Source organism: Microtus ochrogaster, chromosome 6 (assembly GCF_000317375.1).
Source record: "Microtus ochrogaster isolate Prairie Vole_2 chromosome 6, MicOch1.0, whole genome shotgun sequence".
Classification (NCBI taxonomy): Eukaryota; Metazoa; Chordata; class Mammalia; order Rodentia; family Cricetidae; genus Microtus; species Microtus ochrogaster.
In genome coordinates, this window is record NC_022013.1 from 72,782,673 (window position 1) to 72,808,755 (window position 26,083).

Consider the following 26,083-nt stretch of genomic DNA (forward strand, 5'->3'; position numbering starts at 1 on the left):
CTGCTGGACACAGGCTGACTTCACTGAATGAGTGTTCGAATCACAGGCATGGAGAGAAATTCACCCAGATTCTGGATGCTTGCACCTGGCCAACACTCACTTACTCATGTTTTTACTCAGTTACTATTTCTAAGACAAAAACAAACAAACAAAAAAAAAGAGGGGCCCAGGACATAGAAATCTGTCCATCACCCCCCCATCTGTCTCTCTCTCTCTCTCTGTCTCATGACCAGTCTTTTGAGACAGGTCTCTCATTGGTCTGGAGCTCATCAGTTAGACTAGATGGGTTGGCCAGTGAGGCCCAAGGATCCTCCTGTCTCCAACTCCCAGAGTTACACTGTGTGCCATCATGGCTGGCACTGTCCCATAGGTTCTGGGGATTAAACTCAGGTCCCCCTGAGTACTTTATTGACTGAACCATTTCTTGGCACCCTGTTAAGGGGTCTTTCCTGGAAGACCTCAGAGGGGTCTGCCACAAGGGGTGGAAAAGCCCCCAGTATATAAGAACCTACCAAAGTCTGAGCCCTCATCTCCTTCTTCACCCTCAGAGATATTCAGGTCAATTCCAGGTTCCCCAAGAAGTGCTAGAGTTTCACAAGTCTTATTCACTAAAGGAAGAGGAAAGCTCTCGGCAACCACTAACTGAGAAAAACCTCAACAAAACAGAGGGATCAAAGAGAAAAACTACCAGGAACCAGATAAAGGCTCAGCCTGCTTACTGGACAGAAAGGGAAGAGGAAATTCACCTAAGGTAGTAGGTAAGAGAGTTACAAAATGATTGGGCCTGGGTTCCCGAAGGAGAGCAGAAGCAGGAAGAAGTGAGTTTGGAGCCTGTGGGTAGGGTGGAACAAAGCCAGGTCACACCTGAATTCCAATGTCAGCTCTGCTACCAGCCAGTTCTGGGACAAGGACAAGGAACTCACTTCTCCAAACCACAATTTCCTGAAGAAAGAAAGAGAGAGAGAGGCTGTCCCCCTGGCCTCTGTCACTAACTCAGATCTGAAGGATGGCGGTGCGGCCTGGGTAACGGATGTGGAGGGGATTTGACAAAGCTCTGCCTTTACTCATTTGTTTCCATTTTCCCTTCCAAAACACTGGTCAGCGAATGGCAAGAAATAAGACATTTAACTCTTTGGTTTAAAGAGGAAGAAAATAAAAATCCAGAACTTAGAAACCAAGTGCAACCTGTCTGACACAAGAGCTGGCCCAGCAGAGACGGAACATTTTACTGTTTTGACTCCCATTGTTCCCTCCAGCCACTGTGAGTGAGGCCTTCTATACCAAAATAAAACGATCAGCATATACTCTTCACAGAACTGGGCTATTGCTTTGCCTTGTGCTAGAAAAAAATCCGTTTCGGCCACTCTACGTCACAGTAGTTCCCAAGAACTGAGGCCGGGCATCGCAGGTTGCAACATGGGATATCCAAAGAATCAGGCTTCAGCCAGGGCAGTAAAACCATCCTGTCTGTGCCTGTGTAGGACCTCCATGTACGCGTCAAGAGTCCTCACCAACTTGGCCTGTTTCTTTCTTCCTGTGTGTGGCTCAGAGACAACACAGTCACTGAATTCCTTGAGCGTTGGCTTGCTCAAATCTTATTTCTGCGGACTCACTGCCCAGGACACAGTAGGCGTTCAATCACTGCGAATGGAACCAGCTGATGTTCCAAATCAGAAGGTAGTGGACACTGGCTGTTCTATGACCCTCATTCTAACATGTGGAACTAAGGGGCTCACACTTGGTCTCCGGGTTCGGCTAGTTGACGGTCTAGCCTATGACAATTCATTTTCTCATGCAACACAGACATGTCCACAACGATGCTTAGAGATGATGGGTCAACAGGGCTCTCCCAGGAGCAGGGCTCGCCCAGGAACCTCCCTCTGTCACTCTAAAGGGGCAAGGATCACCTTTCATTACAAGAGGCATTAATTCAACAGCTCCAGTGTATCAAAAAAATAGGAACGCAGACACAAACAAACTCTGCAAAAGGGGGCTCCCATTAATATTCACGCCTTATTCTAGGGCCCCCCCAGATAAATGGCCTCTGTGGGGATCAATGGCTCGGTACTTTAAATCCCTCTGTGATCCCTAACACAGAGCTCACACCTGGTAGTCATTCTTGCACGTGGAGCGGCGTGTCACTTCCGGGCTAGTCATCAGCTCTCTGGAAACCGACTAGAAAATCCCAGGCACTTTGGGGACTGCTCACCTACAAGCTGTCTATCAAAGTCCTGGCTGGCCTCTGACCAGTTCCCCGCTGGAGACAGACACAAAAGACTCGGTATCGCCACGCCAAAGGAGGAAGAAAGTGGATGAGTATACTCACCAAGGTACCCACAGAGCACCTGGGACTGTCTGGAGCAAAAGCTGCCCACTGAGCCAGAGGGTGTTGTAACAACTGGGCAGACAGCTAGGGGTTTTAAAAAGCAGGTATTAGCTATTTTACTGAAGACATGCCCAGCCCAGAACTACACTAAGATTCCAAGTAGGAAAGGGACTTGCTGGCTAGTCTTACCATCCCCCCCCACCCCATCCCTCAAGCAGACATCTGATAACCAGGGCAGGACAATAAACCCTCAAAACTCTTGGCTCCCACCCTGATTTCTAGTCCCTGATCTCCTGCTATGCTGTACCCAGCAGCCCGCATTGCTCGAGGCAACTGTCCCTTTGGCATGCTTTAATAAAAAAAAAAAAAACAATTTACAATTTATACTGAACTGGGGAAAAGTAATACCTTGAATTATAGTAAAGATGAATAAGAGAGGTCTTGACCCCGTTGGACAAAAGAGTCTATTGTTAAGAACAAAGCTTGAGTTTTTGTTTGGCCAGCCTAGGTTTCGCTGTTCTTAAAAACCACCTGTCCTCATTTTTCACCCACATATCAAAACCCTTTCACATTTGGGTCAGAAATCCAAAGGCCTGTTGATTTAGAGCTATGGCCTGCAATTTCAAAGTTAGCACATTGTGAAAGAAATTAAACATGTCTTCCTTGGAGCTGGGCTATTCAGACACCCCCAGGCTTTTATATTTAACGGACAGCAACTGGATTTAAAGGTTGCTGCCTTATTCTCAGAGAAAGAAAATACACTGAAAAACAAAAACAAAAAAAACACACATGTACGTTTGTATATCAAAGGGAGGAGAAAACATTGCTGTGTGTTAGAAGAAACAGCTTTCTTCTCTCCAACAGGTTTTTTTGCATGAGAAGATGGGGATTAAAATCCATTGATTTTTTTCCACAAACTTACCCATATTTTTGTATGTACAAGACAAACATGTTAGCCCCCACCTCCCAAAAAAGATGGTAGATTTAAAAGCCTAGCAAATACAAGGCATTTGAGTGACACATGCCTTCCAGTTATCTGGTTTGCTGGTGACAGAAGCTGTGCCTACATCCAGGTCAGGCAAGAACACAGGTTCTCCAGTGCTTCATATTGGTTTAGAATCTGTGTGCCTTCCGCCTGCGAGCTTGTATGGGTGTATCTTCTACAGGTAGCCAAGGCCCTTCAGAATGGACTGGAACCTTCTTTTAATAAGACAAAGGCTTCCTGGACTCCTCCACACATGCCATTTTAGACAGGGACAGCTGTTCCTATGCTCTATATAACTGACCGTCTCCAAAGTCCACCCCACTAGCAAGACCCCAGTGACACATGCTCACGCACGTGTGGATCAGATTTTCAAGCCAGAACACTCTTTGGTTCTGAAATGGGGCCCTGTGTGGCCAGTGTGGCAGGGAAGGTGAAGGTTAGTGATGGCCCTGTCACCGCACATGCTGCTACCATATGCTGCCTCGAGCCAACATCTGCGCCCATATGTTCCCCCCAGGAAGCAACTGCGCTGTTTACTTTTAGAGTTTCTCCACAGTCTGATAGGGAGAGGGGATCCCTCACCCTGAGGATAAACTGTTTGTCACAAGATTAGCAAGTTTTCTCTTTCATATCTGACCTTCAGAGAGCCGTGCTGAAAGTTATCCTAAATAAAAATCTCAAGGAATATAATCAGAGGCGGGCAGAGATGCAGAGGGAGCTGCTGGCTCAGCAGCACGTGTTCCTCTGTGTGATGGCCCTATGCATTTCTTGGGGGGAAACCTAAGGCCTTTCCCTGGGAAACAGCACCTTCTTCAGGCCAGTACAAGCTCTGATACAGCAGAGATACCAGTCATTCTGCTCATTGAATTCAGATGGCTGACCCTGCCCACAGTCATCCAGACCTCAGGGACACAGGTGAGAACGGAGGGAGGGAAGGAAGTGCTGCCCTTGAATCCTTAAGTATGCACCTTTGGTTTGCCTCTGCTCGACTAGGAGCTGAAATATCAATATCCTTCCTTTTTCCTTTTCTTTCTGTCCTGTTCTGTTGCCTTTGCCTGTTGTTTGGTTTTTAAGCAGGGCCACAGGAAAGGGATCTCTGGTGGGAGCTGACACCACAGAGAGTAAGATCACAAACTGTGTGGGGCGATGACGGGGACAACAGGGACTTCTCGGGTCACAGAAAGAAGTCCTCACTGTTTAAGCAGCCAACAGACAACTTACACACGATTGTGTAAGTGGTGAGGCGGATGCACAGGTTTTTGTTTTCAGGTGACTGAAGCTCTGGTTATCTGTGACACTTTGTGAGATAAGAAAGACAGGGAAATCCAGACACATTCAGAGAGGAAACTGTTCAGAGGATCTGGATGCTCACAAACTGGGAAAGAAGATTGCGAGTTACGCAGACTGTAAGATGGAGACAGTGTTTCCCCAGATACTTTACAAAGTAACTAAAAACTGTGCTGTAAATGATGGGAGTCCTGGGTGCTGTTTTACTCTAAGACTGGTAGGACAGAAAGCATGACAATGAATCCACAACTTACAAAAGGATACTTTTTTCTTTATTCTAGCTGGTTGCTTAATCTTGAAGGACCTTGGGGTTTAGCAAAAGGCCTTTCTTGGTTCTAAGTGGCAAAGAGTCAGACTGGTAGTTTTTAAATTTGACTATGCCCAAGAGTCCCCTCTGATGCTGATTATGAATGCAAATTACAAAGCCTTTGTCACACCCCTCCTGATTATCACCCACAGCTGTCAAAGAGATCCCAGAAACCCTTATCTGGGCAAAGAGGCCAAGGGCACCTAGTTTACAAACCATCCAGGAATACTGTGTGCAATTTGTTGAGTGTAATTAATGGCATTTAAAACTCTCAATCAGGGTCAAAGGGATGGCTTGGTAGTTAAGAGCACTGGCTACTCTTGCAGAGGATCCGACCTATGTAATGGCACAAAACGGTTTGTAACTTCAGTTGCAAAGAATCCTATATGCTCCTCTGGCCTCCAAGGTCACTGCATACACATGGTACACACATGTACATGCAGGCATGCTCATACACATAAAATAAATATATCTTTTTCAAAGTCTCAATAAACTTCATGTCAAATTAGCTCCTGAAAAAAAAAATCCTCCCATACTCTCCATATAGACACCCACAGTACATCTCTTTCAATAAGAATAATTATACAACCGGGTGCTACCATTTCCTCATAATACTGAACTACTACGACTTTCAACTGCTCTGAGAATGTTCTACACACCAGGGGCTTCACTCAAGGCCCTCTTTCTGCGCCGTGAACACTTGTGAAAACAGAGCTGGCTCCATACACTGTTTCATTACTGTGATATTTTCTGACAGTGGGATGGATTCTTCTGGACTATGCCCCCCTCCGAGACAGACTGTGCCCACCACTGTAGCCCACAGAAACAGAAAGCACGGGTTTCCATGGAAGAAAAGTGACGTTCAGGGCACAGTTCCCTTAGGCCCGCCTAGTGACTTCAGCTAACACATTTAATAACTCGATGAAGAGGCAGAAGAGCTGACTCTGCTCAAATCAGCAAGGTCTGCTGTTGTGGTGGTTTGTTTTGTTTTCATGCTTCAAGATGTCTCAGATATAAACAAGGAACAACTAACCCAGGGGGTTCACAGTCATCTCTAAATGTGGTACCTGCTGTCTCAGTGCCGGGAACGCAGGCTATAACTCAGCTTTTGTGCTGCCCCACCACTTTGGGACCAGGCAGGAGTTTGGTAGCATCCTCTGTCCCTATTCTCAACTTCCAGAGCTTCAAATGCCAAGGGATGAACTCAGATGTGGAAAGCTAGACTAACAGAGAGACATCCCAGGGATGGTTTCTTCAATAAGTCCTTCTCCTCTACAGAGAAACAGCCTTTATCTGAGACTACTCTTTTTTCCTGGCCTAGGGTCAGAGTACACCGTCGACACTTTTCAGGATTTTCTTAGCTAGTTAGTTGCTCAATTACAGAACTCCGTTATAAATCAAGTAGGAACAGTTTCAGTACGACCATGAAGATGTCACAGCAGAAGGGAAAATGAGATTGAACTGGAGGATGAACTATGAAGAGCCCCCTAAAAAAAGAATTTCCCCAAATGGAGAAAGGGCAAAGTCCTACCACATCTGGTGCAGAGTAATCGGTGATAAACTTGATCTAAGAAGCACTGACATTACCAACAATGAAACCAGCCCAAAGCTTAAAGATTAGATTGCATTTCCCAGAATATTCCCACTGACACTTTGGCAATAAGAACTACATCCCTGTGCTGTTAAAAATCCACCAAGGAAAACCACCTGATGGCTCTGCTGTTGCTGCTTTCGGCGGAAGGACTGCAGAGCTCGCCAGTCCTATGGTCATATCAGCTCGTATCGTGGAGCCAAACGGAGCATTCTTGTTCACAAGAATGAAGGAATGAGGGTTCCTATGGCAGCCCGAGGTTATGAATGGATGGTGATCTGTGAACTAGCTTGTTGAGGCAGACATACGTGGTGTTTGTCAATGTGCTGTGGGCAAGATAGGGAAAGCCACATGAACAGAGCCAGGATCCAAGTCGTGGCATTTTTTTTTCTTTTTTCTTTCATGAGATTGGAAAGATCCTGCAGAATTTCCTGAAAGTAACATCACCAGAGAGCAGTTCTCACATAGCTACTCCATGACTGTGCCTTCAGATATGTGGAGTCTCCTCCGCAGGAAGAACCTGACTCCTAATTACCAGAGTGGAAAGAGCCAGGAAGGCCTGAGGCAACAGAGGAGACACTCTCCCTGGGAACGGAGATGCAGGGAGCCCGCTAGAGTGAAGGAGAACAGCTGCCTGCCGAGGGTTGGAAACGCATTCAAACTATTTTCAGACGGCTTGGGCTTCACAACATCCACGGAGTATTTTCCATCTGCCTTTGGTTTCTCAAGTCATTGTGGCTAAAGAAAAATCTAAGCCAAACATTTCTAACTTATCAGGCCTAACGAATCCAAGTGCTGCTTGAGAGGACGAAGGGATGGTAACAGTCCACGGGACAGGGTTTGCTCGGCTCTATGAAACTCTCTCCTCTTTTTAAAAGACCTAAACTCAGTCAGTTTCCTCCTGAATAGCAGTGTTCTGGCACCAGTGAGCAGTGTTCCTAGATTGTCCTAAGAAATCCAGGGTACAGATCCACTGAGGAACACCATACAGTACACCATTAGCCAAGACCAGAGGGCTCAGAGTACGTGCAGGACTGGTGTGGTTCCTTTTCCTCCTCAGATCATCTGGGAGGACTCCTGAGAAGTCCCTTCCGGCCCTCTCAGCCAGCTTCCTCTTTGAGACTTTCACTCTCTAAGCTCCTTCACTGGCTGTAGTTGTACCTGACCATTCAGGGCTAGGCCAGAGGTGGTCTCTGGTGAAAGTGCATCTACCCTGCTTGACCAACACTGTCTGACCAGACTCCTCACTCTCTCCAAATGGCTGGCTTCCTGCTCACTGGGGGAGTTGGGACAGGCTGTTATTCTTTTTTAAAAATGCTGCAGGATCCCCGGTGGCAGTAGGCAGCAGAAATGCTGTAGGTCCCAAATGGTGGTGGCGGGCCACATGGTGGCAGGCAGCGGGCCCTGGGAGCAGCCAGTCCCAGGCAGAAATGGCTGCTGGTCCCAGAGCAGTGGTGGCGGGCCATGTGGCAGAAGGCAGTGGGCCCCAGGCAGAGTCGGCTGCTGGTCCCTGAGCAATGGCTGGTTCCAGGCAGGGAGACACATGGCGGGCAGGCAGAAGACAGAAACATGGATAGACACTACATGCAGGGTGAGGTTGAATGTTTATTCAGGGAGTTATGGAGGAGGAAGGGTGAAGGGGGGGCAGAGAGAGAGGGAGAGAGAGAGAGAGAGAGAGAGAGAGAGAGAGAGAGAGAAGAGGAGAAAGAGACAGAGAAGGGGGGAAGCAGAGAAGTGGAGAGGCAGAAGCGAAGTTGCCTCTCCTAGAGGAAGATGGAAAAGAGCGCGAGTTCAGGCCAGAAGCTGAAGATCAGCCTGCCTCAGCGGATGGGGAGGGGAATGGGTGTGGCTTGTCTCTTAAAGGGACCAAAACCATAACATTCCCAGGTCTTCCTTATAATAGAAAGCACTCATGTTAAGGAAGCAGAAAAGGAAGGGCCCAAGATGGCGATGGGCAGGTCAGAGGTAATGGGAGTGGGCGTGGCTTGTCCCTTAAAGGGACAGGAAAGCACAACACAGGCTGCTGTGAGGAGGTGAGACCTGGCCCTAAGGTGAAGCAGTTGTGGAAGCTGTCCCCATCACACCCACGCTTCACAACCCTAGGAACAGCTGTTGTTTTCTTCATGCTTACACACTGAGAAACTGAGGCCCAGGCTTCAGAAGAAGTGTGCCGAGTAACAGCAAAGCCAGACTTTGGTGTCAGTGTCACAGCTCTGAAAGCCTATACCAGGAAGGACACATTGTAAGTCAAGATATGACCCCATTTTTACAGCCCCACTTCCCTTTCTTCTCGCTGCAATGTCCTTCCAAGTATTCTCTTGCTTCTACTTACTGGGTCTGTCTAGCTCTAAAACTCAGACTCATTTTGCCTTCCCAAATCAATTTATTCCCTGCAAGCATCATAAAGTGTTTGGGAGGGGTTGCAGTACAGGTCCAAACCAAGGACTTGATAAATCATAACTTTACTATCAACCAAGTGCACAGATAAAAGTTGAACATGTTGAAGGAAAAAAAAAACCTTCCAATTTTGTGTAATCTTCAGAGATATATTTGCTTTTCTAATTCTCCACAGGACAGAGTCATCCTCAAATGGACTGACCAGTGATGTCAGGTCAAGAAAAGCCATACTAAGCTACTCATGGTGGCACATGACTATAATTCCTAGCTTGTTTGCTGGCAAGGACATTGAAATGCCATAGAGTTGTGGCAATAAAAATGGCTACAGCCGGTACCTCAGCCATGAGGCTGGAAAGCTAAGGAATGGGCTGGATCTAGCCATCAAAGCCTCGGCTTTAGTCCTACTGATATGGATAAGCAGTAAGATAAAGAGTTCAAGGTAGCCCGGATTGCATATTCCAAGGTCTGGCCTGCAGGTTAAGACCCTATATTTACCAAACAAACAAGAAAAGTAATGGTGTTAGGGCAGTTATTATCATCAGTGAGCAAAACCTTTATGTATAGAACATATTACTGATATACTAATATCTGGATCCTCAGTTGTCAAAATGGAAATGCTAGGGTCAACTTCAGTGACTTACGAAGATGAAATGAGGCCCGTGTAAATATTTAAAGCCAGGCCTGGCACACAGAAGTGCCCGGTAAAGGTTCAGTTTCTTCTTGTCCACGTCAGTATAATTCCCTAAAAATGCAGAACCAGGAAAGGAACTTGTGCTGCCTCAGTACAGAGACACTGAGTCCTTTAATCCCTGATGTTTAAGGGGAACAGGTTTACCTCTAGGTTTCCTGGCGCAGGTCATTTTGGAGGCTTGGTCTTACTCAAGAGGTAATGTTCACTCATTGAACATTTACCGAGCAAGGACAACGTGCTAGGTTCTGTAAGAACAGAGAGGATTCAGGGCATCTCAAACCCAACTAAGCAAAATAGTGAAAGGAGGCAGAAATAAGAAATTAACAGCAGGGCCAAGATCTTGGGGTGCAGAGGAGCCAATTACATGTATTCAGAAAAACCAGAGATGGTCTCTTACAGAGGAGCCATTTTCTTAAGTCTACAAGAATCTTCAAAAATAGTTCAAGACAGTTCACTCAGTAGAAACAACATAAACAGGTCCCGGAGACATGAAAATGTCTGGATAAAGGGCAAAAGGAAAAGGTTGACAGAACCTAGTGTTCAGGCATAGATTTGGTCAGGGGACAGGCTGAATAGGAAGAAAGCAGAGCTGACCTCTGGTCTAGAATGCTTACTGCTTAAAAGAGCTGAGGCCTAAAGGCAGCCTGAGAAACAGCCACAGTGAACAAGGGAACTGGATTCACTGGGTGAAACTTCTACAGAATGATGTGGGTATGTATGCCAAGACATCCCAAGACAGCAGAAGTGGTCCCCGGGGCGTCACATCTGAATACCTCTGAGATCCATGCTAACCAGTCAAGCACTAGAATGAACAGGAGTCATCTTCCCCTTCTAGTGGTGGGTAATGCCGTGGTACCTTTTAAAGTCAATGAATAATGACCGGCTTGCAAAGGCCTACTAAATGCAGAACCTGCCTAGGGCCCCTTCACACCCAAACCTCTGTAATCTGCTGAATGAAGCAGGTGGCTCAGTGGGGAAATGAGGTCTGCCAAACCTCAAAAACACAGCAGGGTACTAGGTAGGGATACCCATCACCTTGAAGGGCAAGGGGCAATTTGGATTGGGAGCCAGGAGTCAAGGAGGGCTTGATGTAGAGTCTGGGTCATCCAGCCAACACAGGAGGCATGGCGGTGAGACAGTCGGGTCAAACACCCACTTCTGGCTATCAGAGGTTAGAAAAGAAACAACCACCCACCCGAGGCAGCTCTAGAGTTTCTTCTAAACAAAGGGCGGAAGTAAAACCTTTTGGTCTAAACAAGCCCGTCCCAGAATCCCTAACATGTTATTAAATGTAAAATAAAATACCCAGAGAACAATGAATTTCTGGGTTAACTACTATCTCTGTTTAAAATACATTAAAGAGCAGAACACAGGCACACCAGATGCTTTTAAAAATGACAACAGAAACATCTGTTTATCTCAGCCAAAGCCACATTTCGTCAGGCTGCCGGGAAACTGCCAAGTGGGTTCCTTGCTGAGGCTGAAGGACAGACCGGAAAAGCGAGAAGACGCGGAAAGGGCTGCTCCGGGTAGGAATCTGCTTGCTGCCCACCTCACTTGGGGGCTTGTGAAGGACATGGCAGGAACAAGGGAGAACGACCTGGGCCAGAAACTTATCATTGCACTCTTCTCCCAGGCGCCTCCGCCCTGCTTTCCCGAACCTTCTAAAACTGCAGCCTGGAGTGTGTTGTAATCTCTGGGCAAAGGCCCCGGAGTCACTGACCTCCTTGATTCTAACCCAGATTTGATGTGGGTTCAGCAGTGAGTCACTACCCCCTTTTTCACATCTCCATTTCCTCTAGGAAAAACCGTCTGTCATTCTTTCATATCTTCACACGGAAGGTGCCTGAGGAGGTTACATCAGCATCTTTCCAAGATGCAAACTTTCAACACCTGCACCTCCTCACCTTGACCACGGGGGGCGCTGTGGAGACCTAGAGGTGTGGTTAAGTGGACAACACCAGCTCTTTAATCTTGGGGAACTCCCTAGCCTTTAAAACATGGAGGTCTACTCAGGAGAGGCAACGGCCTCATGGGGCAGCAAAAACTACCTACCTGTTTCAGCTATTAACCGTGTTTTAATTTGAGGCTTCTCTCACCTAGTCCGCTCTTGAAGGAGGGGAATGCAGAGGAACTCAAGTGTAACCACAGGCAGGCTTTAGAAGGAGTGTTGGCCACAATGCAATAAAAAGCGGGAATTAAAGTCTGGTCTGCTGTGCATTAATGACATTATGGAAGCCAAGAGGTCCAAGCCAGTCTTTATTCTCCAACCCCCCTTCCTCTCTCTGACACATAATTCATATACAAACATACACAGAGAGTCTTTCAGGAGAGACGATAAGAACACATTTCAAAGCAAAGCTACTGCTAATGTTCCCCTTCGTTGGGCAGTTGGCCCAGTAGACCAGCAATCTGTACACTGAAAGACAGACTCATAATTTGAATACCTAGTCATGTTTCTCAAAACCATGACGTCATTGGTAGTCATTCTACATCCCACAATTTCGCCTGGAAAATTACTGGGCTACCAGAAAAGGAGAATTGTTTAGTATTAAATGTTTAGCCTTCCTGTGAAAGAATTACAAAGGCTATCTATCTAACTGTGATATTTCCAGGCTATACACTTCCATCCACTAAGAGATATAAGCCAACATGGCTACCTACTTCCTTGGCTTGCCCAGGTTACAGATTCCACTCTTCATTAACACAGACTGAAAAATCCAAGATAATTCCTCTATTCTTTTTCCTTATGTGCTGACCGGAATATGTCTGATATTGACTGTCGTTCCTAGTAAACAAGAGACCCAACCCTGTTGCTGAAGGTCAGTGAATGGGAAACTTCATTGTCTCTCATATATGAGTTTCAATATTATAGTCATACAGTATATGCCATACAAAATAGCCTAATCCATACTCTATTCTGATAATTCTCTATTTGATGATTTTATTTTAATATCTTTTGATCGTAAAGATATTCTATTTTTGCTATTGCTTTTAAAACAGTACCCAAGCTAACCACCAGGGAGTAGTGGCTTCCCACCATGGGAAGCTGGATAATTCTCTGGTATATGATAAGGCTGCCCTCTTCATTATGATAGGATGGAAGACCAGCAGCAGCACCCCACCTCCGGAGGAAGAAAGCTATTTTCAGACGTTGCCACAGCAGAAGCTTGTGGAGTAGGCAGAGGAAAGGGCAGGACCAAAGCTGCCACAGTTAGACCCATAACATGGGCCTGCTTTCTTGAGAAGAAAGTAGAGAGGAGAAGCCAAGCACGTGGTGAACTCCTGTAGTTTCAGCTCTGGGGACCATGAGGCCAGAGAGTCATGAGTTTGAGGATATCCTAGACTATATGACAAGTTTAAAGCCAGCGTGAGCTATATCATGAGACCCATATTAACAAAACAGAGCTTGGGATATAGCTCAGGAATTGCTTCCTTGCCATAAAAAAGCCTCAAACTTAAAACCAACCAACCAACAAATAAAATTAGACAAAAAAAAAAAAAAAAAGAAAATGACTTCCTCTTTCCCCACCACGTCTCCATGGGGTTTAATATCAATTTAGATTCTTCTTAGACATAATAGAGTCACTTTTTCAGAATTTCGAAAGCCCTGCACAGCATCTTCTGAATAGCTGTACCTTGAACTTCAAAGGGAATAGTCAAAGTGTTTGACATCCACTAACTACTGCTGGGCAAGCTATCAGTAAACTCCAACACAGCTCCACTCTGAGTCTTAAACTAACAGAATGTGAAAAGATCAATATGAAGAAATGCAAAACTAATCAGATCCCTTCTTTAAATGTTGACATAGTATTATTTATACCCCATAAATACATTCTTGGCTAAAATTCATACTAGGAGCTTGGCATCTGGCCAGTTCTATTAATATCTACTTTATTTATACAGCACACTTGGCCAAGGATAATATTTAAGACAAAGTATGCCTGAGGGCATATACAATATCTCTTATATTTTCACTTTTAAATCTCCACATTGCTAAAAATATTGAGTTTGAACTTTATAAAATGTCCCGCGAAGGGCTATCAACCATCTGTGGTGATATATAGTCACCAAGTACAATTAGGGCATATTTGTAATACTTGAGTTGAAGTCACTCCCTGAACACTAATAAGATGGTGGGGGAAAGGAAAAGGAAGAAGAAGCAGTGATCTTTCCCATGCCTTCCTCTGTGTACTTGTGACCCTCTTCAGACTCACTGCACGGCACAGCAGGCACACGCCCTCCTTTCGGGCACCACAGCGAGAGCCCAGTCCCAAGCTGGGCAGAAAGTGCTGAGGAGGGAAAGAGGGAAAGCTGGCATGGGAGCCTCTCTGCCCGTGGCTACACTTTCAGTTTGCTTTTCTTTAAAAATACAGCGGAATGATTTTCTTTCTTTCTTTCTTTCTTTCTTTCTTTCTTTCTTTCTCTTTCTTTCTTTCCTTCTTTTTGGAAGCTCTCACTATATCCCAGGACTTTTCAGCCCTGGAAAGTCGGTTAACCTACTTTCTATAAAATTATCCACAGTGCCTGCACAGTTGTGTTGAATCTACTATTAATATGACATTCCACTTCTAAGTGTCTACACTGAACACAGGTTTCTTAAATCTCTATTTTTTTCTGTGAAAATATGATAGCACATGTGTGTATATATATATAGTGTGGGTGTGTGTGTGTGTGTGCGCGCGTATGCAGTTTTTAGGTTTTCATTTATTTGGAGGTTCAGGGATGGGATAAAGATGAGAATCCACACATTAATCTTAGATGATGCTCTCGAATCTTCCTGATAAACCAGGGATGTTTCTAATATGCCCATGACCGTGGTCCTGGGTTGTCCTGTCTTGGCTCACCTTCATCCATCAGACTTAAGTGCTTGCTTGGCAAGTCCTCCCACACCTACGCAATGCGGTCTTGGCAAACATCCTGGCAGCTAATCTGAGTGTTTGCATGTAAACACTGAAGGAGGAGCTATTCGGCCCCCATATAACATCCCTGACTATCAGCCCAAACATTGGTAGAATCAGCACACACATGCAGGAGAAAGCTAACTGACTCAACCTTTCGCGCAGCCTCAGTGGTTCTGGACTAATTACAATGAACTCTCTTCCCTAGCCTGGCTGTGGCTCCACCCCAAATAAAAGCCTTACTTCCCAAGGGGGAAAAACAGGGCCAGGGCGGAGTGTAAGTGTCACCACTGTAGTGGGTTAGGACCATAATTATGATAATAAAATCATCCTGCCGGGCAGGGTTCCCTAGGTCGGTTACGCCATGAAAGAACAAGAAACGCTCCAGGATAAGAAAAGTGACCAGAGAGAGGGTGGTAGACACATGGGTAGATACTCTGAGGACACCAACTACAAGACAAGGCAAGTTGAAGAGCCATGGCTCGTCAAACTAAAAATAAATATTAGAAGAGAAAAGCACCACCCTGCAATTCTAACTTCTGGGATAAGATTACCAAGATGGCTGCATTATCTATTTAGGCAAGCCACCGAGGCTTCAGAGAGGCAGCCAGCGAGGATATAGGGCATGAAAAGGGGAGGAGAGAGGGCCGGCCAATGAAAAGTTTATGACGGGACTTGGAACACAGCCTATGGTGAAGTTTTTATTTTTTCTCTTAGGGTTTCTTCCTGGTGTTTAGCCCTCTCAGATAACCGCTCAATACTGTCGCTGCTGAGATCGCAATCTCCCCCCTCCCTGTTTTAAAGAACTCTGAAATAAAAAACACATTAACAGTACTTCTTCCCTTCCCCCCAGAGTTCCACAATAAATCATTGCTACTGTATGCCAGCTGTTTTGAGGATACTGATCGCAGGGAAACAGGATAAAAAATAATATTTTTTTAAAAATCAGCTGTCTTTCCTAGATTCGATTTCAGAATGCAAAAGAGTCCCCCCCCTGCTTAAGAAAGTGCTGGAGCAGACGAGTTCAGGTTGAAAAAGATACCGGAGAAGCCCCTAAGAAAAACGACCTGCTCTCAGCCTAGTGAGGGCTAGCTAGAAAAACAGACCGGGAAGTGAAAGCTACTTCAGACCAGTTAGAACGGTATTTTTTATCCTTTCTGCTCTCCACGTGAGGTCAGAAGGGGACTTGGCTACACGGTTTTGCCAGGGGAGGGGTGTGAAAACACCTACAGACAGCAACAGAAGATCGAGGACTTAAGGGGTTTTCGGTGCCCCCCCCCACCAACACTCCGCGCGCGCGTTTGGTGTTGGTGATGCTGACATTCTTAGGGCAGTGAGAAACAATAGCAAAGACTTGGGGAACCCCCAAATATGTCAGTATGGAAAGGGGGTACCTTTGGGAAAGCTAGTTTGGAGGCACTTTTTTTTAACTCTTTGTGCTCCGGTTGGAGGACACCCCCACCCCCCATCCCACGCCAACCCAGCAAAGAAAACAAGTCTATTAGGATCCCCCTAGCCTAAAGTCATAGGGAAAGCGCTTTCCTTTTGACAGAAGGGAGCTGACTCCCTAGTTTGTGGACCAGAGACTAGGGAGAAATCCAAACGCCTTTAAAAAAAAAGGACTGGGGCATTTGGGGGAAAGGGATTATAGAGAGAAAAAAGTAAAATAAAACGTTAAGGTGAAGTTGCAAACCTGCGGATCTCTATCCTACAACAGGAAAGGAGGTGGAAGGAGCGAAGGACAGAAAGGAAAGGGAACAACTGGGACCTGGGGACCTGGAAAGGAAAGGGCGAACGCCTGGGGCTGCTGTGGGGTCTGTGGAGCTCTGGGCCAACCTTAGACTCGGGGATGGAAAAGGAGAAAACCATGGAAACTGTACTTACTTTCGGAGGGGAAGTGGGAAGGCATGTCGATTTTATAAACCTCCTTGGCGTAGTACTCTTCGTCGCTCCGCTCGCGCTCGCAGGCGGCTGCCCTCCGGCTTGCCTTTTCCTGCAGTAAGTCCCTGGTGCTGTTGTATATGGAAATCACCTCCGGGGGGACCTCGTCCGGCTCAGGATAGTCTTCCGGGGGGCTGGTGAGCTTCAGCTTGCTCAGAATCTGCCCGCGGATGGCCTCGATCCTCTTGCGCATAAACTGGTCCATGTCGAGGGTGCTGCAGGTAGACAGGCTGAGCGCTACCGGGACCAGATGCAGGAGCAAAAAGGTTCTCAGCACACAGTAGTGCATGTTTTTAAAAGGTGGAAACGTTTCTGCTGTTGTTGTTTAAAGTAAGAAAAAATATAAAAAGAAACCAATAATTCTCAGAGCGGATCAGGTAACGTTTTGTGTTTTGTTTTGTTTTGTTTTTTAACGCGAAACTTTTGCAAAGCAATCGAAAGTCAATGCCCAATAGAAAAAGGTCTCTGGCTGGAATTCCTTTTAAAAAAGAAAATGCAGCCCGTTCCCAACGTGGAGATATTAATATGCGATGCTCAAGGGGAGGGGGCTTTAAGGAGTAAGAAAGGTTTGTTTTTTCCCCTGGAAGGGAGGGGGTGAGTGGCTCTGAAGTAGAAATAAACTTAAAAGGAAGAAATGGAGTTCAGTGTGTCAGGCTCGGGTGCGGAGTGGCGGATCTGAACTCGGATCCTTAGGCCAAAAGGGAAGAGTCCAGAAGGTCCGGGGGCTGGCAGGAGGCGCTCAGGGCCGCAGGGAGCGCAGAGCGGCGGCCGGGGCTGCTCCGGGCTCTAACTGAGATGTTCAAAGACCGAGCGGCTCGGCCCTGCCTTCCACACGTGTGTGGATGAGTGTGCGTGTGAATGTGCGCGCGCGTGCGTGTGCGCGCGGCGAGGGCGAGCCTGGCGAGCCGCGGGGAGGCAGATGCGCCCCGGCGCCGCTCTCTGGGGGACTCGGTGGGGGTACTGTCTGCCCCGGAGATCCGCCGAGGCCGTAGCAGGCAGTGACGATCCTGCTCCTGCGGCCGCGCTGTGGCCTACACCCGGCTGGGTCGCTCCACGTTGCAGCCGCCGCTGATGCCTGCAAAGGGGGTTAGCCTCCAGCTCCGTCCTGCAGATCCTCTTCCTCTTGCTCCAGGCGGCCACAGGGCGACAGAGATCGGTCACCTCCTTCACCCACTGTGGAACAACACCGCCTCCTGGGCGCCTTGGCTGCGGGACGCCTCGGGGACTCGCACCCTTTCCCCAGCCTCTCCTGGCTCCCCGCAAGCTTGCACTTTCTCGGTTAGGGTAAGACCGTACTTGCGACCCTAAAATAGACCTCTGCTGATACCTATTCCTCTCTGCAGCCTGGTTGCTCCAGAACGGCGGTTCCTTAAACCCTAAGGCTTCTGCTCCTCATCCCTGCCGCCTGCCCTAAGGCTCAGAGCTCCCTCTCACTCTCTCGCTCTGGCTCTCCGGCTGGCAGCTTCGGCAGCTCCGCTCCCAGCAAACCTTCTGCTGCCAGCAGATAACATCACGATCCTGCCCTGAGCAGAGATTTATAAGTGCTCCCCAAACCACGTGTTTGCCTTCAACAAAGTGACGCGCTAGGATTACAGTCAGAAGTCCTCTGTTACTAAGACCACGAGCACTCGACCGTTGAGGGGGTGTGGAAAAGGGGACGACCCGTGGAGGAGGGCGACTGGCAAGGGAGATCTGCAGCAGTCACCACGATCACCGAGGACTGTCTGTGGAGGGGCAGGCAGCTAAGCACCTCGTTTCTCCACGGTGGGGCTCATTCATTCGCAGCCTCCCTGATTTTTATAAGTCTGTTTACATCCTAGCCTTGTTTGTCTGTGAACTAGCAGAAGGCAGATGCACCTATGCCACCCAAAGCTTGCTCTGTTTCACTGCTCTGAATAAGGGGATCATCACCTTCGCGGGAACTCGCTTCTTGTATGGCTTTCTCCTTTCTTCCTAGACGGGCATTATCTACCGTCTTCATTCTGCCCACAGCACACACCTGGGAGACCTGGATTTTCAATGTTTGATGTCTACTGTTACATAGTGCTCCTAGCCTGACGTTTTCTACACCAACCTGTCCAAACTAGACTGAGACCGGAATCGTTCTTGCCACTGTTCCTTCTTTTCACCTTTAGTCAAAGTCAACATTTCAATTTTAGCAATGACTCTGTGGCCACACTGACTAGACAGATAATTTAAACTGGAAACTGTTGATCATTCCCCCAAAGTCAAGATCTCTGTATCATTTCCTGGTTCAGTCATTTCCTAGTTCAAAACAACCCAAGCCTTTAGGGATGTATGCAGGAGATGTGTGTGAGAGGGGCTACATTATTAATAGAGGGAACTGGAGAAATAGTAATGATAGTTGACATACATTAATACAACAATGAAGAGCATTATTTATATTCCTCAGACAAGGAGACAGAGGCCAGAGGAAGTGACATCTGTTATGGCAGAGAACAGGAAGTGGTGGGCTAGACATTGCAGGGAAGGCCCGTTGCCAGGTTGCCCGAGTTCTCTCTCACTAAGCAATTCAAAGAAACACCAGTCCCTGAAGGACTGACAAACAGGGATTCCGAGGTCCAGTCAGTGAGTGATGCAGAATAGCCTACTGCCCTCTTACAGAACCAAGATTCCCACCGTCACCGACTATGTTCTAAGAATCCTGGGGAGAAGTTCCTCTCTTACCACCTGCCCACCCACCTTGAGCGCGAAATTCCACTACTCCACTGACCCTGTAAAACCCTGGAATGAATGGATTGTTCCGATATGCACCTAAATGATCCCGAAAACTACATAAAAACCACCATCATTGGCAGCCTTCTTTCTTCAAAATCAGCTTCAGATGCAAACAGTTTGTCGGGGTTAGACAGCCATCTATGACCCTGTAAACTGAAGCTGACCCGATCAAGGGCTTCTGTGTGGCTGATGGTTTCATCAGTGGGAGCCATCCTGTGAAGACAGGAGTGAGAGCTAGGGCTACAGAGGTACCGAGGGCCAATGTCATTTTGGAATGCAGTGGTTTGGGGTGTGGGAGCTAGAGCTACCTAGGGCCAATGGCACTTCGGAATGCAGTGGTTTGTTGGGGGGTGATGCCAAGATAATCTGCTGAGCACCTAGGGAGGGCCTCCCCTGAAGCCAGAGAGCATCTCACCGCATGCTGACCCTGACCAGGGGAGCAGGTGTGGGAGCATCTTCAGATGAGTGGATGCGGATAAGGGCACGGGCAGAGCAGCAGCAAGTGCCTGTGTTAACATGTATGTACCTATTCACAGAGACATGAACCCTCTACCATCAATACCCACACTCTTGTCCATGGCAGTTGGCTGAGCAATTACAGCTCTAGCTCCCCTAGGCCTGAGACGGGACCTCTTCCTAAGAGGCTCCTTACATCCCCCCAAAGCCCAGGAGGTGACAGACATCTTCTGGGCAGGTCAAGCATAGTGACCCAAGTCAGCAGCAGAAAAGGAACCCTTTCTGCCTCACGGCAGAACAGTTCTCAAGAGCTGCGCTGGTCACCACAAATGAATACCGTCTTAGCAGCTCTAAGGCCTCTGTATCCCCACACACAGAAAACAAAGCCACATCTATTAAGGCTGGTGTGTACTCAGGGCTCCATGGGCTGTCTGGTAAGAGCACACTGTGTATAGCATTGTGACTCCCTCGGTGCTCAAAAGGACCACATGTTCCTGTCACCGTGGCTTGTGAACCTGAATTATTCAGAGGCTCTGCTCATTTCAGGCCTGTGGGAATGGGACACATGCACAAGACTATAAGGGGAAGTCGTTATACGAGGCTTAGAGAGTGTTAACAACGAAGACGGAGCCTGGTGTCTGCTCGTTAGACTTTAGCTGCCTTGTCTTAGCCTGTGTCCAGGACAGCCATGGGTCACTGTCAGGCACATCTACGGTCTCCATTCTTCATCAGGAAGAAGCAAAGAATGGGTCAGGGAAGGAGTCGTATGAATCTGCTACATGGACACACACACACACACACACACACACACACACACACACACACACACCTTGTTTTATGGCATTTGCCTTTCTGTAATTGTAGACTAAACAGCTAAAATCACACTTTTGATGGAATACTAACTTATATCAGAGTTCAGTTAGGCATTCGACATTAAAGGTTTGGCTTCTAGGCAGAGGTTGAGGGGTGAGGAAGCAGCTGTTTCAAGCCGCAGCCCTGACTACTCACTAATGGGTCTGTTATTCATGTCAGTCATGTGGAGTGCCTACAAAACAGAGCTGCTTGTGCCTGTCCTGGAGTCTGTCTCTCGTTTCATAGCAACAGTCCGACCTGGGGGCTCTTCTCACCAAAACAAGAGGAAAAAATTATTCTGAAAGCTTTCCCAATGCCTTCTAGCATTAGAAAACAAAAACAGGCAGTGGGGGGGGGGGTTATATGAAGTTGCAAAACATTTTTTAAAAATTATCAAATTTTGACAATAAGTGTAAGAATAATCCTTTTCCATTGTTACCTGTAACTTTTATCTTTACAGTTATTTATGTGTGTGCATGCATGGCACACCTGTGAAGGTCAAAACATAACTCTCCTACTGTGTTATTTTCTTTCTACCATTTGGATTCTGGGAATGGAACTCAGGTCACCATGCCTTTACCCCCGCAGCCATTTTACCGCTCTATGAGTTAATCTTTGATTCCACAATTTAAAAACAATGCTTGATCTGTATTAGTCCCCTCCCCCTCAGGATCTACGTACCTCTTAATAAACAAGTTTAACTGTGGCCTAACGAGTTTTCTGTAGAAACAAAAAATAATAAAAGGAGTCAAGAGGCTCAGTCAGTAAAGTCCTTACAAACTTCAGGACTTTAGCTGGATTCCCAGCACCGACATAAAAGCTGCATACTGCAGGGTGCATGTGTAGCATCATCATGGGAAGACAAGACAGGAGGCTTCCTGGGGCTTGCTGGCCAGCTGAGACTGTACCAGTGAGTTTCAGGTGCAGTGAACAACCCTAGATTAAAAAATAAAATGGAGAGTGGGGGGGGGGATCATAGAAGACATCTGACACCAACCCTTGGCCTGCACAGAGAAAGAGAGGGGGGGGGGGTTGGGGGGGATACCAATAATCTATTGCTATTTTATCTAGCACCTATAAGTTGATCTCAGTAAGAACTGATGAGCCAATGACAAGAAACACGAAGAGGCCTTAAAGAGACCTGTAGTGGAAGGAGAAATGGCTAGGTTTAAGAGGTAAAAACAAAGAAGGGAAGAGCCCAGGCAGCCTTAAAGAACTCATCAGTCTGTGCTGCCAATGCTCATGATCCAGGCCACTGTCATCGACCAGCCTGGAGATAGCTCATCAAGAGTGCAGGTACCGGGTAGCTGGGGCTGTCTCCTCTCCAGCCTTCTCTAACATTTAACTATGCCTCTAGTTTCTTGACTCTGGTGAAATCCATCCACTAAGACAGCATTTAGCAAGTGGTGTAAGCGCACAATACTAATCCCGAGATGCAGGGTTGTAGTGGGAGCTGCGGGCACCCTTCCACATCACAGAGTCAGCAGCAGAATTCCCACTCCTGCTTCTAGTATATACCACCTGTGTGCTCCATAGAGACACTAGACAGAGCCAAGGCACTGTGGAAGATGAGCCAACTATTGGGGCCAGACAGAAATTAAAATGAAAGAAGGCACATGGCAGAGAATAGGGTTAGGGTTATCATAAGTTCATCTGGTAGAATGCAAATGGGAGTGTTCTTGATTGTGTTTGTGTGTGTGTGTGCGCGTGCACACACGCACACACATGTACATATGCATACTGGGGGCTTGTGTGTTGAAGTCAGAGGACAGCCTCTGGTGTCATCCCCTAGGCTCCACCTACCCTTTCTGGAGACTGGGTACGTGACCGGCCTTGAACTCACTGTACAGTAGGCTAGGCTGACTGGCCAGTGAGCCCCAGGGATCCTCCTGCCTTCACATCCGCAGAACTCAGATTATAAACACATCTACCATGAAGGACTATTTTTTTTTTTAATGTGGGCTTAAGGGGATCAAACTTAGGTCCTCTTGCTTGCAAGGCAAGAACTTTACTGACTGAGCCATCTCCACAGAGCCCACATGGAAGCATTTTCAAGATGCGTAAGTTGCAGATGAATTTGTCATCCTTCACCTCAGGGAGCTTCAGACTGTGAAATTCCAAATATGTACAATTCTACTAGCAAAATCACCAGACAATATTTCAAGCAACTCTGCCATTCTACTGCCTCACTCTGCAATTTAAAAACATGAAAATAAAGCAGAAAGCATAGGACAGCAGTAATTGCATAAAAAGAAAACCTCTTTGTGGCTTTTATGACTGGTGGAAAAACTGGTAAATGAGTGTTTTAAGAAGTAAAAGTATATGTTAATAAGTATTTGTGGAAGCATAGCTAGATAGATGGCTCTCAGAGTCCTGACCACAACTCAGTGATTGCTTCAACTCAGAAAAGAAAGTTCAAGAACTTGCAGACAATGAAGTTCTAATTAATGAAATTAATCACATATTTATCATACAAACTCAAGCATTCTGGGAAGAGGATGCAATCTGTAAATGCATCGGCGCAAGGAGGCAGGGTGTCACAAGGCTGTTCCAGATGTCCATGAGCAGGAAGACACTCTCAAACACCCATCTGTAGGAATGGCTCTGGCTTTCACCTTTTCCGGTTACACTCCATGTCCCCAGGCCTTGTCTTTGCATAAACAGTGGATTCTCAACATCATTTCAATGTTCCATTTCGAAAATATTTGCTCTACAATTTTAGCAATTCATATCAAACTACAGCATCACTAAGGCAAAGTCTCCAAGAAGTGTGGGGCTGTAGGCAACTGATCTCCTACGTGAGAAAAAAAAATGGATAATTAATACAGATGAGGAGGCCAGCAAAATGCTTCAGCGGACAAAGGAGCTGGCTCTAGATGCTGGTGACCTGAGTTTAGTCCCCAAAACTCATGCAAAGGTGGAAAGGACAGATTCTACGATGTTGTCCACATTGTCCCCTGACCTTAACACACTCACATCCTCCACCACTAATAACATAAGGAAGATGGGGGTTAGCAGGCATCTTATGAACTCAGTGTAACCATAAAAACTCTTTGGAAAATGAACAATAGATAATCCTAGAAGTGAGAAACAAGGGCTGTGCCTTCCCAATGAGGCCGGTACAGAAGACAGAAAGTACAGTAGTGGGGCTGGTGGGCTGGCTCAGGAGGGAACACATCTGCCACCAGACCTACGACCTGAGCTCAGTCCCCGGGACCACACAGTGCAAGGAAAGAAGCAGCTCCTCTAAGTTACTCTCTGCCCTCCACGTGCTCAATTCACATAATACTAACTTTCCAGGTCGACCTTTCCTCTTTACTAAAAGCCGTTGTTCCCACAAACCGGGGACTTCTGGAAAGTTAACATCATGTACCTGAAAGAGCTAAACATGTAAAAATGTTTTGTGGTCAATATTTCTACAATTTATGGTCTGTATGTCTTTTAAAAACAAAGGCATCTTTACCATTCCTAAAAACTGACAAGCTCTCCATCAACTAAAGGAAGAAATCAAACAGTATGTCATGGTGACCCAAGCCTCAGTGACTCGGAAAGGACCTTACAGATGACCAGCTTTATTTGCTCCTTGGAGAAATCTCTGTCCTAGGCTTTCATGTTGAGTAGGCTCATTAGTGAACACACTGTTCTAGGGTCAGTCTGGCCAGCTGTAACAATTTAATCAATGCCAGTTACTCTCATGTAGAAAGCAACTCCTCAAATTGTGGGGGAAAGAAATTCCATCAGAGGATTCCATGACAGCAGAAACTCTGCCACCTGGGGGACAGTAGTGGTATTTTACAAGTTCCAATATTAAGTTCTCAATCTACTTAATATTTTCCTCACAGCTAACTACATCGCTTGATATGAAATCATATTACTTGTCTAGTATAAATCCCTTTTAAAAACAGCACTCTTAATCCTTTCAATTCGATGATATTTTTGTATTACTGCACATAAAATACAAATTTCAGTTTTTAAAGTGTGGCATTTTAGAAAACATCCCTGGGTCAGGGGCTGGGGATGCGGCTCAGTTGGACTAACGCTTGTTTAGCATTTGGAAGCCCTAGGTTTGACGCCTGGAGGAGGGCAAGAAGGTTGTGCTGGTCATTGTAGCACTCAAGAGACAGAGGCAGGAGGGTCAAAATTTCAAAGTCATCCTCCTGTTGAGACTAGCCTGGGCTACAAGAAACCCTGCTTCAAAATAAACAACAAAAAAGTCCTTGGTCAACAGCGGGACATCCTCAATTGCGCTCGAGTCAGCTGTGATGGGCTAGATGCTAACATCCTAAGCTAAAATCTTCTTTATAACACATTACAAAAACTGCCAGACACTGTGTTAGGCAAAAGCCAACAGTCCAAGGCATCTCCCAGATAATCAAAATATAAACTTTTAATTATCAGACATGCTCACGCAAGGCACATAATGGCTTCTCCAGCAACACACTGTGCAATAAACTGACCTCAATGACCAAAACGCACACTGGGGGCGACAGAACTCAAGGCTGCCACTGGCAGGGGGAACAGCATCTCTTGGTATCTGAGTGTGTCTCTCTCACACTGTCCTGCATGTTCGTGTCACACAAGACCACTGACTTACAACACGCTCTGTTCTCTAGAACCTAGTTTACTCTAAGACATTGGTAGCGGCTAGCCCAGTAGGTATCCTTTCCCCACAGGCGACATTTAAAGACGCCTGGAGGGCTGTCTTGGAACTGGAAAGTAGCAAGCCCTGTTTATACTATCTTTCTTCCTCTGTATACTTACCTATGGTTACTGGGTATAATTAGGTTCAGCATCTAATTAAAAATAATTACTAAAATACACTGCAATAAAATAAATGTGCACTCTAAAAGTAGCCCACCGTACTGCCCATCTTCTTGCAACCTCTGCTATTTTCCTAAGTCAACAATTTCACCTTTTCATTTAAAGGAAGCCTTTCCACAGCTGGCCTTCGGCACCAACCGCCAGCACTCGCTGTGTCTGCCATTGTTGGGGTTATTTAAATACGAGCACTGCAATTCAATGACCAACGTGGCTGCTCCTGGACTGTTAGTATACACCAAGTAGACACGGTGGACAAAAAGCTAACTCATTTTCAGGCAGGGCAGCAACCATTCTCTCAAGCTCCTCAGAACAGCACACAGCTTAAAGCACATACGTTATTTCTGAAATTTTCCTGTTAGCATTTTTGAAACATGGTTGTCTACGGGTAAATGAAATTGCAGAGGGCACAATCACGTTGAAGAGGACAACAATAAACCAAGAACACATGTGCCCACTTAAAAATCAGCTTTTACTCATCACGAGGCACAGAGAAGTAGGAAGAGAAAGGAAGGAGTCAGGCTTCCATGATCTCCTGGGGTAACTGGCCAACTTGCTGAAATGAACTCTCCTTCCTTTTTCTCACTAAGGAAGAGACAAAGTTGTTTGGTATTTCATCTATTATTAGTATTTCTCAACATAAGGCTTATCTCTTGGACTCTGAAAAATCAGTTTTACAAAAGCTCTCACTATATTTATCTATCTCTAATATATCTGACATTTAAATTTCTCCTATTCTATCCATGACAGTTGCTGTGATATTGCTGGTATGTTTTCATGTCTTCAGTGATC

The 26,083-nt window shown here is 46.4% G+C and overlaps 1 protein-coding gene across 2 annotated transcripts in view; it reads right to left on the reverse strand.

The window, feature by feature from the left end:
- Tgfb2 (transforming growth factor beta 2) overlaps nt 1–19,147 on the reverse strand; it is an 84,514-nt gene extending 65,367 nt beyond the window's left edge. Inside the window, exons 1-2 of one of the 2 annotated variants that reach the window (XM_026779801.1) lie at nt 16,370–19,147; nt 2,327–2,410 (exon numbers count right to left, since the gene is read on the reverse strand). In XM_026779801.1, the coding sequence (XP_026635602.1) occupies nt 2,327–2,410; nt 16,370–16,715 (430 nt within the window). In that variant the 5' untranslated portion in view covers nt 16,716–19,147. The remainder of the gene's footprint in view (nt 1–2,326; nt 2,411–16,369) is intronic. The other variant, XM_005348842.3, reaches the window with a different exon arrangement.
- Between the last annotated feature and the right edge of the window lie 6,936 nt (nt 19,148–26,083).